The sequence below is a fragment of the Colius striatus genome, chromosome W (genome assembly GCF_028858725.1).
Source record: "Colius striatus isolate bColStr4 chromosome W, bColStr4.1.hap1, whole genome shotgun sequence".
Taxonomy (NCBI): Eukaryota; Metazoa; Chordata; class Aves; order Coliiformes; family Coliidae; genus Colius; species Colius striatus.
In genome coordinates this window covers 20,983,361-20,999,666 of record NC_084789.1, presented here as the reverse complement: position 1 = coordinate 20,999,666, position 16,306 = coordinate 20,983,361, and the positions used below count along the sequence as shown (strand labels likewise).

Genomic DNA, 16,306 nt, shown 5'->3' with positions numbered 1-16,306 from the left:
TGCAATGGCTCTGTTAGTGCAGTTGGGCTTATTTTTCCAGGAGGGCATAATTTGATAGCATGCTGCTAATCTAGAGGAAAAAGAGGCTTGATTTCTTCCATCTGTGCATTGCCAATTGTAATTCCTGGCTGTATATAGAGCTTACTTGATAGAAGCTGATTGAGGACCTTGCTTTTTTGCAGGGTTATTGCAAGCTGAACACCTCTGCTGACTTTGCAAGCTTATTCACAATCACCTGAGAGTGCCAGGAGAGGCAAAGCAGCACCAGTGCCAAAACTGGCATTGACACAAACAAGTTGTGATGTTTTTTTCAAAACACATTTTGCACTAGGCATGAAAAAACACCCCAAAATTTGCCATTGTTGATTTTGATTCTTAAAAACAAAGTTTCAACTTCCTCAGGACAGATTTTGGGGTTTGAGGGAACTCTTAAACACCAGGCACCTTCTGCAACTTAAGATCTGGAAAAGACCTCAAAAGTCTGGGTGTATTTCACTTGTTATTATGGTGTAAGTTTGCAGTATGTTTGACCAATATTTCCCTAAAGCCAAGGGCAACTGAAGGACAGTATCTCTTAGAGAGAAATAAAGGCAACATTTCCACAACTGGTTTCCCTCCTCAAATTCAAACGCTCGGCAACAAAACCCAATGAGCTCACAACATATCCACAACACATTTATTTTCCTTCTACAGACCTCACCATTTCTTTCACCTTTGACAGAGTAAACAAACACACAAATATAGCAATTGAAACAGGCTTCAATTTCTTTCAGTCAGAAAGAATATTGGGTTCATCAAACCCTTGAATTAAGGATCGTTCAGGGCTGTATTGGAACAGTGACAGTTTGTCTCTAAAATGCACTGAAGTAAAATGCTAACTGCAAAATGCAGATTTGAACTAATAAACTATTTATTGAGGTTTTTCAAGATAATAAAGCTTTACAGACAGCTGCAGTACATAGGCATCATCCATGGCAACAAGGAAGTATACACAGAAGATGAGCACCTCGTTTCGGGTGACTGGTTTGTCGAAGCATAATAAAACCCCTTTTCACAACCATGATGAACATAACATGTGCAGACAGATGGACATAGAACAAGGTGAAGTTAAAGACAATACTTTCATGGAGCAAAGAGACTCCTGTTGCTACAGTCACATCCATTAATCCAAATGGAAATATTTAGGGCTGAAGCTCCTTTCTCTAAGAAGTTGCACCCTCCACTCCCTCTCATGCTGAAACTTGTTGCTAGTTACTGCAGTTCCTTGAGTCACACTCACACAGGGAAACAGATACAGGTTGGTCAATTGCTAAAAAAGCCCCATGTCCTCTGCCCCAAACTGGTATTTTTCCATAGCAGCTGAGATGCTGAATAAATAGGCTGAAATACAACCTGAGAGAACAGTGTCTGGAACAGGCACAGGGAAACCCAGCAGTCAGCTTCTAACAGCAGTTGCATCTGAGCTGCTGGATCTTGGAACAATTAACCAACAGGCACAACCCAGAAAAATGAAAAGGACATCACAGAGACTAAGAGCAGAGAAAATAGGCAAGGCTCAGCCTCCAGATGTAACAAAACAGCAACTTTATCTCAAATAACAGCGTCCGGAAACGAGCAACCTCTCATCCCATATTCCCAAAGCATAGAAATGCTACTTGGATGTAAACTATGAGACACATACAGTTATAAACACCCTCATTCCTTCCTAATTTTCTCTCTTCTATTTTAAAATAAGGAAATTTAAATTAACAAAGGTTAAAACAATTGTAAAAGATCCTGTGTTAATAGAGCAGTTTCAGCTGTTGATGTTTCACGGGGCTTCAGGGTTTTAAGTCTAAATTCCAATCCCCCTCGTTCTGATCAGGCTTCAATCACTTGCAATAATTTTGCCTGGGCAACACTGGAATACTGCCAAAAAAAGAACAATGCTCTGGAGAAAATGTCTCCATAAGTCATTAGGACATCATGACAACAACAGACTGGAACCTAAAAGGAAGTGAAATTATTGCTGCAATCCCAAGAGAAAATAAGTCAATGCATAGAGCACCTACCAGAACCATGCTTCCAAAAACTGCTTCTTAGTCTCAAGAGCTGTGTGAAAACACCAGCATTTCCACAAACCTCACAGAAGGGCAAATGCTTAAAACTAAGCTTCTACTAACTTCAAAGGACACGTAAGCCAGAGCAGATCTAAGAGCTGCTGCTGTCAGTGGCAGAAATCCCTGTTACACAGCTCTAGTGTTGGTTTTAACCACCAAGCCTATTATGAATGATGGATACTGAACAAAAGAGATTGGATAATCATTACTTAAATAATATCAAATCTATTTTTACTACTCTCTTCCTAGAACCTTTTGCCCTGTTGCTGTAGGGTGAAACAAAAGAAAGCAGAAGATGTAACAAAGGGCTGTTCAGCCCCAGGTAGGAATGTGCTGGTCCCTCTATCACAGCTCTGTAACCTAGAAGGTTTGCAATCAGAGGGGAAGGCAGATATAGGCACTGAGCGGCCTGTTGATTTGTGCTGCTATGTGCTGAGGACTTCTTACACTACCACTACCTCCAGCAAATGCCTTTGTGTAAAGCTCTGTCCCTCTCTCAGCAGAATGGAGATTGTGAGAAATGCTGATGTTATTTTTGCAGAATTAGAAAAGAAATGAAGACAAAGAATTGGTTTTTTCTGTTATCCCTTTCTGTATAGTATTAATCAGCGAACTGACCTTGTCCATTTCTGTGTAGTGTAAATCAGTGAATTGGCCCCAGGACTGTTATCTGGTTCTGTGTAGCAACTAACATCTGCTTGTTTTAAGTGTTAATTAGAGTTTAAATCTTAGGACTGTGGGGGGAATCCATGATAGGATACAAAAAACAGACATCCTCTAGGGAGGATTTTTAGGCGCCTCAGAAGTTGTAAACCTTGGAGCACCTAATCAATGTGGAAAGAAGGGAGGGACCTTGCAGCTGGGATAGGGAATAAAAAGCAGAATATTGTACCTGTCAGGTGTGCCTGCTAGCTAGGACACCCGCTCTTGCAAGAACGCTTAATAAAAGTGCTTCACTGCAGAGTCTGACCTGAGTCTTTCGCGAGAAAGCTTGTTTTGTTTCTCACAGTTGGGGGCTCGTCCGGGATATGAAGTCGTCTTCCTGGAGGACCTGTTGCTGAAGGACGGGAGGACGCATCCCATTGATTTCAACTGTCCCGTGAATCATCGACAGGGGTTCCAGAGGAGACCGACCGGATCCTGAGACCAAGTTTTGAAGGCAGATCCAGTGAACCACAGGGGGAAAGGATAGGAATAGTAGGCACGATCATATCGACCAGGAAACTCTGTGCATGGACCAAGGTAAGAAAATTGACTATTAAGTATTACTTTGGTGGTCGGGTATCCAGGGTAAGAAAATTGACTATTAATTATTACCTGGATGGAGCATTCTGAGAGACTTTCTGTGTGCGTGTGTGTGCTTGAGACGTACCACAGGTACGAAGTGAGTGCGGAGTCTGGATCCGCGGTTCTGTTGTTCCGCGAGGAAAACAGACGGAGAAGGACGAAGCAAAAGCACAGAGTGACAGTAAAAGTCTCGGGAAGTCAGAATGGGAAATAGAAGTGCCAGGCCTGAGGGAAATAAAAGGGACGAGGAAAAGGGTCCCGGGACCATTCTTCCAGATAGTCCTTTGGGAGGATGTTGGAAGCTGAGAAGACGTCGGGTACTCAGGATACAGTACTGTTGTTTTATGTGGTCTAAAGAGATGAGGAAACAAGTTTTGGCAGCATGAGTGTTTGTGGACCTTAGATTTTGTTGCCTCCAAGCATCCAATTATTGACATCGAGTGAGCTCACCTGAAAACTTGCATAATATATAAATGATTACGTGTGTTGTTTTGTTGTGTTATTTTGTTTTGTTTTTTGTTGTTGTTGCTGCCCAGAGTCTAGTGGGCTTTTTGTGGTGGCTGAATGCATTGTCTTGTTTTCTGTGACATTTTGACGTAGAGAGTAAAGTGGGACTGGTCTTTTTGTTGATGTCTGTGTCTTTCTCATTGTCCCTGTCATTTGACAAAATAAATGTAGTGTCACAGAGGATTGTTTTATAAACTAAACGTATCAGTTCAACTTAACGTTCCTGAATGAGGAAAAAAAGAAAAAATAAAATTGTCTATTGAAATAGAAAAGGATCTTGTGGGCTGAGGAAGATAGGAATTGATTTTGTTAACAGCATAGTGAAACCAGCTCCAACAAAAGGAGAAGGTGTTATTAAAACACTCATATAGAATGACAATGAGATTTGTAAAGTCAAATTGTAATATTGCAATCTCAAAACAAAATTGTTTGCTGATAAGTTAAACACTTATCAGACTGTAGCCAAAAAAGCTGCAGTTCAGGTTGTATACTATAAACATTAGAGGAAAAAGAAAAAAATTAAGCTGCAGCAATTGTGTGTGCTCTTAACTAAAGGCGCCTGCAGAGCTGGTCTCTGCACTGTATGTACGAGGAGTGTGTTTGTGTAAAATGTTTTGCAATCAGTGAGTGAGTTTTTGTGGAAGGTTTTAACCCCTTGATATGTTATGTATGTGTGAGGAAGTCAGCGTGTGTTATTGTTTTTTATGTTCAGGATATAATCTAAAGTTGATGTTAAAATGTATGTGAAACTTATTTTGTTTGAAGAGAAAGAAAAGATAATTCACAGGAATGTGGGATGAAATTTTAATTTAGCCTCAGAATGACTTTGGACTGGGATTATGGAAGTTGAGCAAATGGATAGAGTTTGTCGGATAAGGGTTGGAAATTTGAGGTGTGTGATTGGAATGTGAAGGAAGACAGGAGCATAGTGAATGGAACAAAGAGGCACGAAAGGAGTCAGGGGAAGAAGTGTTGGGGGAAGGTAAAGGACAGTCTGGGCAGCCAATGTAGATGTTTCCTCCCCAGCGGGATGTTTTAAGTGTGGGGAAGCGGGGCACTTTGAGAGAGAATGCCCCAAGTGGAAGGAAAAAGAAAAGGTGGTGTCATTACTGTCTTTTGAAGATACTGAATGGGGAGGTCTGGAGTTTCGTAATTAGAAGTCCCATTGGGAGCCCTTGATAAATCTAAAGGTGGGATCCCAGGAAGAAGAGGTGATCCTCTTGGTTGGCACGGGAGCTGCCAGAATCTCATTAAACTTTATACCCTATGGGGCAAAGTTATCAACAAATAAAACTCTCGGGAGTTAAAGGAGAGAGATTTTCTTTCCTTATGTTTAAATTGATGTTATTAAGATTAAGAAAGAATATAAAAACAAATAAATCTGATAGTCCTTGTTCTGATGTTATTTTACTTCAGTATATTGATGACTTTTTAATTTTGGGCAAAGAAAACAGTGTGGTAAAAGAAGCCACAGATTTTTCTTTGTTGATTATTAAAATTTTTAGGAGAGCAAGAAGTATCAAAATCCAAATTGCAATCTGTCAAAAAGGAAGTTAGATATTTTGGACATTTTATTTGTGAAGGGAAACACAGAATGAATACAGAGAGAATAAAGGGAGTTGTGGAATTGCCCTTCTTGCCAACAAATAAACAAAAAGGAATTAAGAAAATGTTTGTGATTAACTGACTATGGCCCTCTGTGGGTAAACTTTTATGCACAGAAAACAAATGGGTTAGATTCAAAATTGCTAAATGAAGAGACAAATGTTTTAACTTGGACAGAAGGAGAAGAAAAGCCAATCCAGGAATCAAAACAAAGTATAATCACCACTCCTGTGTTAGCACTGTCATCCTTAGGTAAACTGCTTGTTTTGTTTGTCACAGTAGATAAGGGAGTGTTAACTCAACAATGAGGGGGTGAATGACAACCAAAAGAACATACATATCCAACCTTCTGGATCCCATATTGAGGGGATGACCAGAATGTGTACAGGCAAAAGCTGCCACTGCCCTCTTAGTAGAGGAAAGCAGAAAACTAAAGTTTGGAGTGATATTAGTAATAAATACCTCCCAATAAGTGAAAACTATTTGAACTCGAAAAGCTGAAAGGTGGCTAACCCATTCTAGAATATTGATATAAAAGACAATGTTCTCAACTTTAATCTTGATTACCAGCCCATGCCTTAATCCATCCACTTCCCTATGGAAGGGAGTCATGACATGTGAAAACTTTGAACATAATTGTTTAAGATATAATAGAGTATCAGTGTGACCTGAATGGAAAGAAATACCTTTACATACAGGCCTTGAGAGTAATTCAAGGCAAAAGGCATAATGGCTATGCAATTATTGAAGGAATGAGTCAAGAGCCAAAAGAAGCAGGGCAACCACCAAATACCTGGTCAGCCCAGACATGTGAATTATATGCTTTAAACAGAACCTTACAACTGTGAGAAGGAAAAGATGAACATTTTATATTGATTCAAGGTATGCCTCTGAAGTGGTATAAACTTTTGGAAAGGCATGAGAAGAGGATTACTCAATAGCAAGGGAAAAGTATTAGTACATGGAGAAGTAATTAAACAAGTATTAAAGAATTTATCACTTCCAATGAGATTGCTGTGGTCTGTGTGAATGGGCATCAAAAATGGAATTCTTTTAGGGCCAGGAGAAACAGATTGGCCAATGAAGCAGCCAAAGAGGCAACATTAAGCCATGAGATTGTGAGTATGTATAATCTCACCTCCTAGGTACCTGCACCAAAGGCAACTCCTGTGTTCACAGAAAAAGAGATGTTAAATGAACAAGCTATGAGGGAAATAATGGCTATTTTACATCAAGGAAGTCACTGGGGTATGCAAGCAAAGTGTGATTTAGCTTTAAGAAAATATGTATGTGTAGGAATGTACACAGTTGCCAAACAGATTTGTGAATGATGAGAGAACCTGGCCTAAGGCCCTTTAAACCAAAAATATTTATTAAAAGAATTAGATACTGGGGTTTTATTTTGTCTTTCCTCAGGAAAAAAGGCTTTTGGCCCAAACAACACCTCTCGAGTTTGCAGCCCACACCATCCAGCCTGAAGGGCAGATCCTGATCAAGTCCTGAAAAGGAACCAAACTGCAACCCGAATGGCAAGGCCTGTTCCAGGTGTTACTGACCACTGAGACAGCAGTAAGAACAGCTAAAAAAAGACTGGACTTATTACATCAGACTCAGAGGACTAATGGGACTCTGCACTCAAGGATGGACAGTGGCACGTATGTCAGACTACAAACCCCTTGTGTCTTAAACTAAAGAAGCAATAAGAATCCAATGGAAACAAGGACATTCATTAATGTTACTAACTGATGAGGTGGTGGTAGCAGAAATGTCATTAATTGTTGAAAATGAGGGAGATCATTGTAATTATGGGCTATTGTTTGTTGGAAATCCAGGGGACAGCATCATGGGGACAAAGTAGTATTCGGTTAAACTATGGATAAATGTAACTGACAAGAAGGCTCCACAAACTATACAGTTTGATGCTTGTGAAATAGAACCTATGAACTTGGAGCGGATATAAATGGAAGGGATTCAGGATTGTAGTGTAGAAATCAAAGAGGGGACTGAGCCAAAGGATAGCAACTCCTACTAAATTACCTAAAATAAACCCATGAGACCCACCAAATGACCCAAAGATTGTAACTATAACTGAAGTAAATAATTTAACGTAAACATTTGAGACTGAAGCAGGATATGGAGATGCAAATGCCTGGATTGAATGGGTTTAAATATGCAGTGTAAAGCCTGAATCATAGTAATTGCTATGCATGTGCCTCAGGAAGACCTACTGCACAAGTGGTTCCCTTTCCTTTAGGATAAAGAACCACAGGGAACGAGATGTATGACTGCCCTATACCAAGAAAAGACTGCATGGGGAAAAGAGAGCTTTGAGCCTCTCTCACTGTTATTCCCTGCTCTGCAGAGCAAAGACATCAAAGTACCTCCTGTTTTCTCTACAGTGGCTGGTAATCACACAGCTTGTCTCTCACAACAGGGTGAAGGGGCTACCAGGTATCTTGGAGACCTGGAAATGTGTGCTGAGTCACTGAACGTGACTGAGGATAAAGCAGGAAATTACTCTGGCTTAGAGTATCCCCAGGGCAGATATGTGGTGCTATTGTGGAGGAAAAATCCTGAGGCCTGTGCCCCCTCCAAATTGGAAAAGCACATGTGCCCCTGTTGAATTGGCCATTCCATTTACCCTGGCATTTGAAAGAGAATCATGTATTTCGGGGAAAAGAATGAAAAGAAATCTGGGGGTGTCATTCAATGACAGGATCTATATTGATTCAATTGGAGTTCCCAGGGGGGTACCTGATGAATATAAAGCATGAAATCAAACAGCAGCAGGGTTTGAATCCTCTGTGTTTTGGTGGGTAACAATAAATAAGAATGTGGATTGGATAAACGATATTTATTACAATCAGCAGCGGTTTATAAATTACACCAGAGATGCAATCAGAGGAATTGCAGAACAACTAGATGCCACTAGCAGAATGGCATGGGAGAACAGAATAGCTCTAGATATGATATTGGCAGAAAAGAGGGGGGTCTGTGTAATGTTAGGAGACAAATGTTTCACTTTCATACCAAACAATACAGCACCAGATGGAACCATAACCAGAGCATTACAGGGACTTACCACACTAGCAGAGGAATTGGCTGAGAATTCAGGGATAGGTAACTCTATTATGGGATGGGTGGAATCATGGTTTGGGAAATGGAAAGAAGTGGTAATATCTGTGGTTACCTCTCTTGATAGTAGTTGCAGGGATATTAACGGCAGTTAGATGCTGTATAATCCCATGTGTTAGGGGGCTTGTACAAAGATTAATTGAAACTGCATTATCTAAAAAAATGCCCTTAGACCCACCTCCCTACCATGAGACAATGCTTCTCCTTAAGGAGCAGGAAGAAGATCAAGAAGAGATAGAATTAAAGAATAACTGTGAAATAATGTTGTCTAAACTAGGAGAGTCATTGCAAAAGGCAACAAATGTGTAAAAAAAAAAAGGGGGGGGAATTTGTGAGAAATGCTGATGTTGTTTTTGCAGAATTAGTGTAGTGGGTCTGGGATGGTAGCGATTTTCCACAGCAGCTCCTGCAGTGCTGTGCTTACTGTTGATATCAATATTATGACTACCGCTTGCACAGCATCAGGGCTGTCCCTCCAGCATTCCTTCCCCCACCTTCACCAATAGCTGTGGGTGGGCATGATCTTGGGAGGGACTATGGCCAGGACAGCTGCCCCAGGCTGACCAAGGAGATATTCCATACCATATGACCTCAGCTCAGTAATATAAACTGGGGGAGAGGAGCAGGAAGGGGAGGCGAGATTCATTTCTGGCCTTCCCAAAGCAACCGCTACGCGTACTGCAGCCCTGCTTCTCGGGAGGTGGCCGGACATCGCTGCTGATGGGAAGTAGAGAGTAACAGCTTATCTGCTTTTGCTTTGCTTCCCGCGCGCGCGGCTTTGCTGCTTATTTATTAAACTGCTTTTATCTCAACCCACGAGACTCCCATCTTATTTTCTCCCCTTCCCTGGCTTGCTGAGGAGGTGGGGGATAAAGTGGTGTGGTGGGCACCTGGCATCCAGCCAGGCTCGAACTACCACAATTAGAAAAGAAATGAAGACAAAGAATTGTTTTTTTCTGTTATCCCTTTCTGTATAGTATTAATCAGCGAACTGACCTTGTCCATTTCTGTGTAGTGTAAATCAGTGAATTGGCCCCAGGACTGTTATCTGGTTCTGTGTAGCAACTAACATCTGCTTGTTTGAAGTGTTAATTAGAGTTTAAATCTTAGGACTGTGGGGGGAATCCATGATAGGATACAAAAAACAGACATCCTCTAGGGAGGATTTTTAGGCGCCTCAGAAGTTGTAAACCTTGGAGTACCTAATCAATGTGGAAAGAAGGGAGGGACCTTGCAGCTGGGATAGGGAATAAAAAGCAGAATATTGTACCTATCAGGTGTGCCTGCTAGCTAGGACACCCGCTCTTGCAAGAACACTTAATAAAAGTGCTTCACTGCAGAGTCTGACCTGAGTCTTTCAAGAGAAAGCTTGTTTTGTTTCTCACAAGATGCCATACCCTCTGCAGTTACGCCTCTGCTGTGCCACAGCTTAGGTTAAACCCCTTCAGACTCCCCAAAGATGGGTCTGTTCTGTGAATATGAGTGAATTTGTAGCTCTGTGGATAATAATGATGGTTACAGGACTCCATCAGATTACACAGTCTTAGGAAAAAACACCAAATGTATATATAGAAGGTGAACAAATGAGGCAGAACAACACTCAGGTTTACCTTGCCCAGATCGGCTCTGATGGGAGTCTACACTTGCCTGTCTTCGGTCTGGTGGCTCCTCGTTCCCTCCATCTGCATGAGAATCAAAACAGCACAAGTAGAACATTAAACTGACAGGTCAGGCAGATGCAACTTTTCCTTGATCACCATCATCTATTTTGTATGAACAGCAGAACAAATGGTCCCTCTTGCAGATTGAAAGTGAGGCAAACAAACTGCTGTCTGCCTCCTTTGCTGTCCCCTTCCAGTTTCTCCCCAGCTCACTGAAAATGGAATCTGTGAGGTCCTTCAGGATATAAAGTGGGCTTTTAATTTCTCCTGCTGACCCCACAGACTGAATGAAACAGTAAACAAATTGTGCATCTTCAATTCCTTCCTTCACTTTGGACTGTTAAAGCAAAAGATCAAAACCTTTAGAATGAGGATTCTTCTTTGGAAATGGTTTCTCCTTTAAAATCATCTGTCAGCTAAAACCAAGGAAAGCTGAGAAGAACAAAGCCACTCTTATCCTATCTTCTTGCAATTGTTTAGGAATGCAGTTACAGTTAACAAATACCAAATCCAGCTGGAGAAATGCTGAGTGGGATGTTGTGTACAATACTAGACAATTAATTACCTGCTGCTCTTCATTGATCAACTGACCAGATTAGAAACAATAGATCTGCACATCAATATAGAATGCTTTAAGTACACAGGGGTTAAAAAGGTTGAAAGCAAAAAAAAAAAAAGCTGCCTAACTCTGCAGAATGGGGGGAAAAAAGCAAAACCAGGTGTTTAAAAAGCAGGGATGGATTTCAGAAGTTATTTCACCTGATGGCAGGGGAAAGGGAAGCTTTTAGAATTGTTACAAATACTTTGGAAACCATTCAGTTCTTAAATAGCTGGTTAAAAACCTCACCAGTCAATTTTAGCAGCTCCACTTGCCAATTATACTAAAAGCAGCTGCACTTTGCTATGTTTATATCTATAGATTCCCCAAAGTTAATTGTTGGATGGGCTTGTTAGGCTATAAAGTAATTCAACTTTATCAACTCCTATTACACGTGAGTTCCCGTTCAAGCCAGACTAACAGATGACAGTTGTGCAATGAAGCGCAACAGCAGAAAAGGGGACTGAACATTTACATCTATTCCCACTCCCCAAAAAAGGAAGCCCCCAGCCCAGGCCATGGATTTTGTTTCCTCTTCCCTTGACAAAATGCTTCCAGCCCTCAGTTTCCCCCAAAGCAATGTTCAGGCCACTTGAATTGGTACCAGCAATGCAATTTTCCATCACCTTTGCATTTTTCCCTGCTCATACAAAAGCTGTATATAAAGGTCAGCCTCCCAAAGCCAGCCACAGCAACTCAGAAATCCCTCCTTTTAGATCAACTGCCTATGCCCTGCTAAGCCATCACGATTGCCAGGTGTCAAGGAGGCCACAGAGCATCTCATTTCCCCTTCTCACTCTTTTATACCATGGGACATTGCAAATAGGAGCCTTTATTAGCCTGGAGATAGCCTCTTGGGATTGAGCCTTCCCACAGCCCAGCTACCATCAAAGACTATCATTAGATCACTGTCTCTGTATATTCACTTGTAATAAACAATGTTGTTTTTGAACACTGCTTTGCAGACATATATCATCATCATCATCATCTCTAAAGGCTCCCCAGTGACTAGCCCACAGAGACAACCTCTAAGGTTATGAAAAACACAAAAAACCTTTGGAGTTCCCAATATAAAGACATAATGTAAGATAATGCTAAGGACTGAAAGATTCCAAAGACATGGGTTACAAACAGAAAGTCACTGTATATGTAGGCACAAAAGTAGCTTGGACCAGCCAGCTTGAATAAAGATGGTAGGGACAAGTTAATGCAGCTGGCAAGCTACTTCAGAAACAGGTGCTGCAAGTTAATCAATTGGGCCCTGGCTGATCTCATGGGCAGAAGCAGCATATAAGGAGGTAGCTAGCAAAGGAAGGGTGGCTTTGAGTCAGCTCTGGTGGTTGTACTACATTGCCTGTGTATGTCTCTGCATGTGCATTACCTAGATTCTCTATGTCTTTGAGTGAATATTGCTTGTACCACTACAACATGTATAAAACCACAACTGTATCAAAAGCCACATAATCATCATCAAAAGGTAAACTCTTTGGGTTTTCTCCGTAGTTTTTGGGAGTGATGTTCAAGAACCTCCTTGCCAGGACAGTCCAGCTCATCCACAGGTGGGTCCTGGCAAATTTTCCTTCCCAGTATAGAATTGCTAAAATGCTGTATTGGTTTTGACAGAGATGGACTTGGAGGGAAGAGATGTTGCAGGATGCAGTCTCTCAGGAGACAGCACATGAAAAGGTCTGGTCATGTGGCAGAGAAGGACCATACCACCCTGTCCTGCCATGAGAATAACCCATGAGGTTCCCATGGATGGGAGATCCAACAGAGTTGGGTTAAATTGCATTTTAAAACCCCTCTGAAGTAAGACTTTCAAAAATCTACTGCAATTTTTGGTATTAAAACTATGGTAAAACTAGGAATGTTTGGTGACACAACAGTAACTTTTTCCATAGTGCTCTGCAACAAGATTTAGACAGCTGTATTTTCATTTCAGTTAAATACCTTTCAGCACCAAAGGCAGCTAATATTTCATTATGCTAATAATAGTTTCCCTACCATAAAGAGATGTTCCAAATTCATTTTAAAACACCAAAGACAATGAGGTTGACATGAGGTAGAACCCAGAGCACCAAAGCACTAACCTGCATTTTAAAACAACCTAGTTTGCAGCATTTCCAAAATCTGCTTCCACCATAAACAGAAGCAACAAGGTTTTTCCTTGATACCTTTCTGACAGGGGCAAAAAAGCAAAGCACTGTTTGGAAGACTGAAAGCTTTTACCCAATAGCTTTATTGGGAATCTAAATCCTACCTGGATTTCCTACAATGGAACCAATGTAAAGGACAAGCAGATTCTTTCTTTTCAAAGACAAAAAATACTGAGAGTTTTTAGCCCCAAATGAATAGATTTGGGTCTCCAGGAACTCAGCTTCCCAGCTGAAGTAGAAAATACCTGTTTCAAGTGCACTGAATTTGAAACATGCATGACGGGAGCTTCAAGAGATAAAATACCAGCTGGAACACTTCATGCTTAAATAGGAACTGATGCATTTTCTACTTAAGATCATTTGGAAGGACAGGTTCTGTCCTGTATAGTCCTGTACTCCTGCTTTAAGAATAAGCATCAACCAAGGTAGTAGAGCTGATAGCTTATAGACCCAGTGGCCCTGCTCTCTTCATGCTCTTCCGCACTCAGTGGTGGGATGCAAAATGGTGACAGCTCACTGTCAAGGCCATTAGGTTTGAGAAGAGATTCTCACAGGACTGAGAATCTGGGAGAGATTTCTCAGGTAATTTGAAAGCTACACAATATATTTAAAAGATCACAGTAAATTAACTTCCTGAATCAATTTAAGAGGGTGGGAAAGGCAAAAAAATAAGTCTGATGACTCAGCATATAGTATGTCTTTAGTCAGCATGCAGTTGTGCTCACCCATTGCTGCTGCATTTGGTACAGGTGCAGCAGAGGCTGTAGCTTGGGTGAAGTACAGCATCCTCAAACCCTTCACTGGCTTTTAATGAGGGGTATTTTGAGAAGCAACGTAGCTGGTGCAAAGCTGTCCCCCTCACAGATGTACAGAAGTGCACCTGTGTTCATATTCAATGTGGATAAATAAAAAACATGGGTTCTATGTATTAACTTGTGTCAGCCTGAAGGTCATTTGGCTGCTCCAGAAAGCCCTTTACCCTGTAAGACCAGTGACCCTTCCATTCTGCTGTGCCCTGTAAATCCCAGCAAAAGCACCAGAAACCACAGAGCCTCCCACAAGCAGATCCAGGCAGGATGGAGTCTACAGGGCTGAGCAGGCACCTTCTGCCTCACAGGCAGTAATGGTGAAACGAATACTTGCAATAAAGCATTAGAAAATGCAAACAGATCAATGCCAAGTAGTGAGGAAGGCTGGTATATAGAGAATTAACACACATGGTGAAAAGGCAGAGGGCTGCAGGAAGATAAGGAACAGCCCATAGTTAATAGTTGAACAATTCAACTCTTTTTTTCCCCCCCTCTCTTTGCTATAAATCAAAATTTTGAGCAAAGTCATTCCCTGCAGTGGAGGAGCAAGGTTACTAGGGAACAATACCATGCATAATTAAAGAGTTATCTTAATATCCACACACACACAAAAAGGGGCAAATTACTGTTGCTGAGGGAACATTCATTCTCACCTTCTTGAAACTTCCCAATATTAAAGTTTATGGTCTTGATACTTTTCACCTCTCAGCACTCTGTCACCCCAACAATGCTGTTAGTTATTTTATTGACACATTGGGGTAGCTGCATTTGCTTTAGCAATACTTATTATTTCTAGGCATGACCTACTATGTAGACGATAGCTTGCAGATAGTATCACCCACAGAAGTGCAATCAACTCAGTTGCTCTAATTGGCAGCATGGTGAAACACCAGCTATTGACAAAGCCGGATACAACAGCTAAAATAGGTCACCAAAAGCAAACGGGTTGTGAAATCATTACTAGAAACCACAGATATGTGTGTTAACTTAAAGATCAGAAGAGACTAAGATAAACCCAGTTAAGGAGCTTCTACAGAAGTTGCCAAGAGAAACAGAAAACAGCTACTTTTTCTTTTTGTCAAATGCCACAAGGGAAGTGAATGACATAGTACAATATTGACTCAGTAAATCCACATTGTCTTGTATCTACCAATGAGGAGGAGGAAAGCTGCTTGTGATTTTTATAGATCTCAGTGTTAAGAAATTCTATTAGTGTTTACACATTATTTTTCATTTCAGGAAGATGCTGTCTCATCAGCATCTAACAGCTGGGATGTTAGAAACTGGGGGCAGACATCCAGGGGACTTCTAGATTGTGTGGCTGATTATGTGGCAAGCATACTGCAAATAGTAATAGCTATTAATTCTTTCTCTCAATTACAAAGAGATTAAGTAATCTCAACAATCACGTTTAGTAACAGCTTCAGAAAAGCAGTCTCTCTTACTATAAATGGCTCTGAGAAACGCCTGCTTCTCGTTTTGCCTCACTCGCTCCTTGTCTCTCCCCCCTTTCCCCAGTTCTCCATTTAAAACCAGTTCCACAAACAAATCCTTTCCAACACACAGAATAACTGTGTCCTTTGAACCGACCTCTCCCCAAACAGAAAAGACAGTCCCCGAGGCTTTCAGCAATCCTACTAAACCAACCCCGCTGCATAAAGCCCTGCATCGCAATTAGTACGATGGGTCTGCAAACACAAGGAAGATGCATCTGCAACAACACGAGCTGGTGGCAGCAAAAGAACCTTCAGCATCCCCTCGCTGCCAGGTGCTCACATCCAAGGCAAAGACGAGGAAGTTTGCAATAAAATCAAACGCCACTTCAGCCCAATCTTCCCGTGCCCCTGCTTAATTAAAACAGACTCTAAAACACACGACGTGACTAAACGTCTTGCCGGTTTAACTGACAAAAGAGACGGGGGTTTTTAACGCGGAAAAATGAAAGGGTGGGTCAGGCTGCTTTACGCATGCTGGGAAATCTGCTGCAAGAACCGACTGCATTAGATTTGCTCTAACAGCAACTGACGGAGCGTGCCCCGCGCTCCCATAGCTTATAAATCAATCCTTTCAATCTGCATGCTATCGAAATGGCATTTGGAAAACGCGGCAGACTCACACAAAGCCAAATCCCGGCAGTCAGGACCTGATCGGCTTCCAGCCCAGCCCGGCGTCCCTGCGGAAGGACGGCTCAGCCTCGTGAGCGGCGGAACGCAAGGCGATGTGGTTTCCAACTGCCATCGTCCTCTCAAAACGCTGCCGAAAACAGACAAATAACACCTGAACTTGCCCCGGCGGGAGGAAGGGGAAGATGCCAGATGGAAGCGAGAGTTGTCGGCAAGGCGGAGGCTGCCGGGGCCCTCCCGCACGGCCGCTGCGGGAGGGAGCGCGGGGTCCGGTCCTCAGCCCCTCAGGCTCAGCCCCGGGTAGGAGCGGCGGGAGCGCGGGGCCC

At 41.9% G+C, this 16,306-nt stretch overlaps 1 protein-coding gene across 6 annotated transcripts in view; it reads right to left on the bottom strand.

The window, feature by feature from the left end:
* Nucleotides 1–16,306, bottom strand: part of LOC133628672 (protein TANC2-like) — a 300,674-nt gene that overhangs the window by 204,498 nt on the left and 79,870 nt on the right. For all 6 annotated transcript variants that reach the window (XM_062017099.1, XM_062017100.1, XM_062017102.1 and 3 more), the window contains exon 4: nt 10,244–10,315. In XM_062017099.1, coding sequence (XP_061873083.1) covers nt 10,244–10,315 — 72 coding nt within the window. The remainder of the gene's footprint in view (nt 1–10,243; nt 10,316–16,306) is intronic.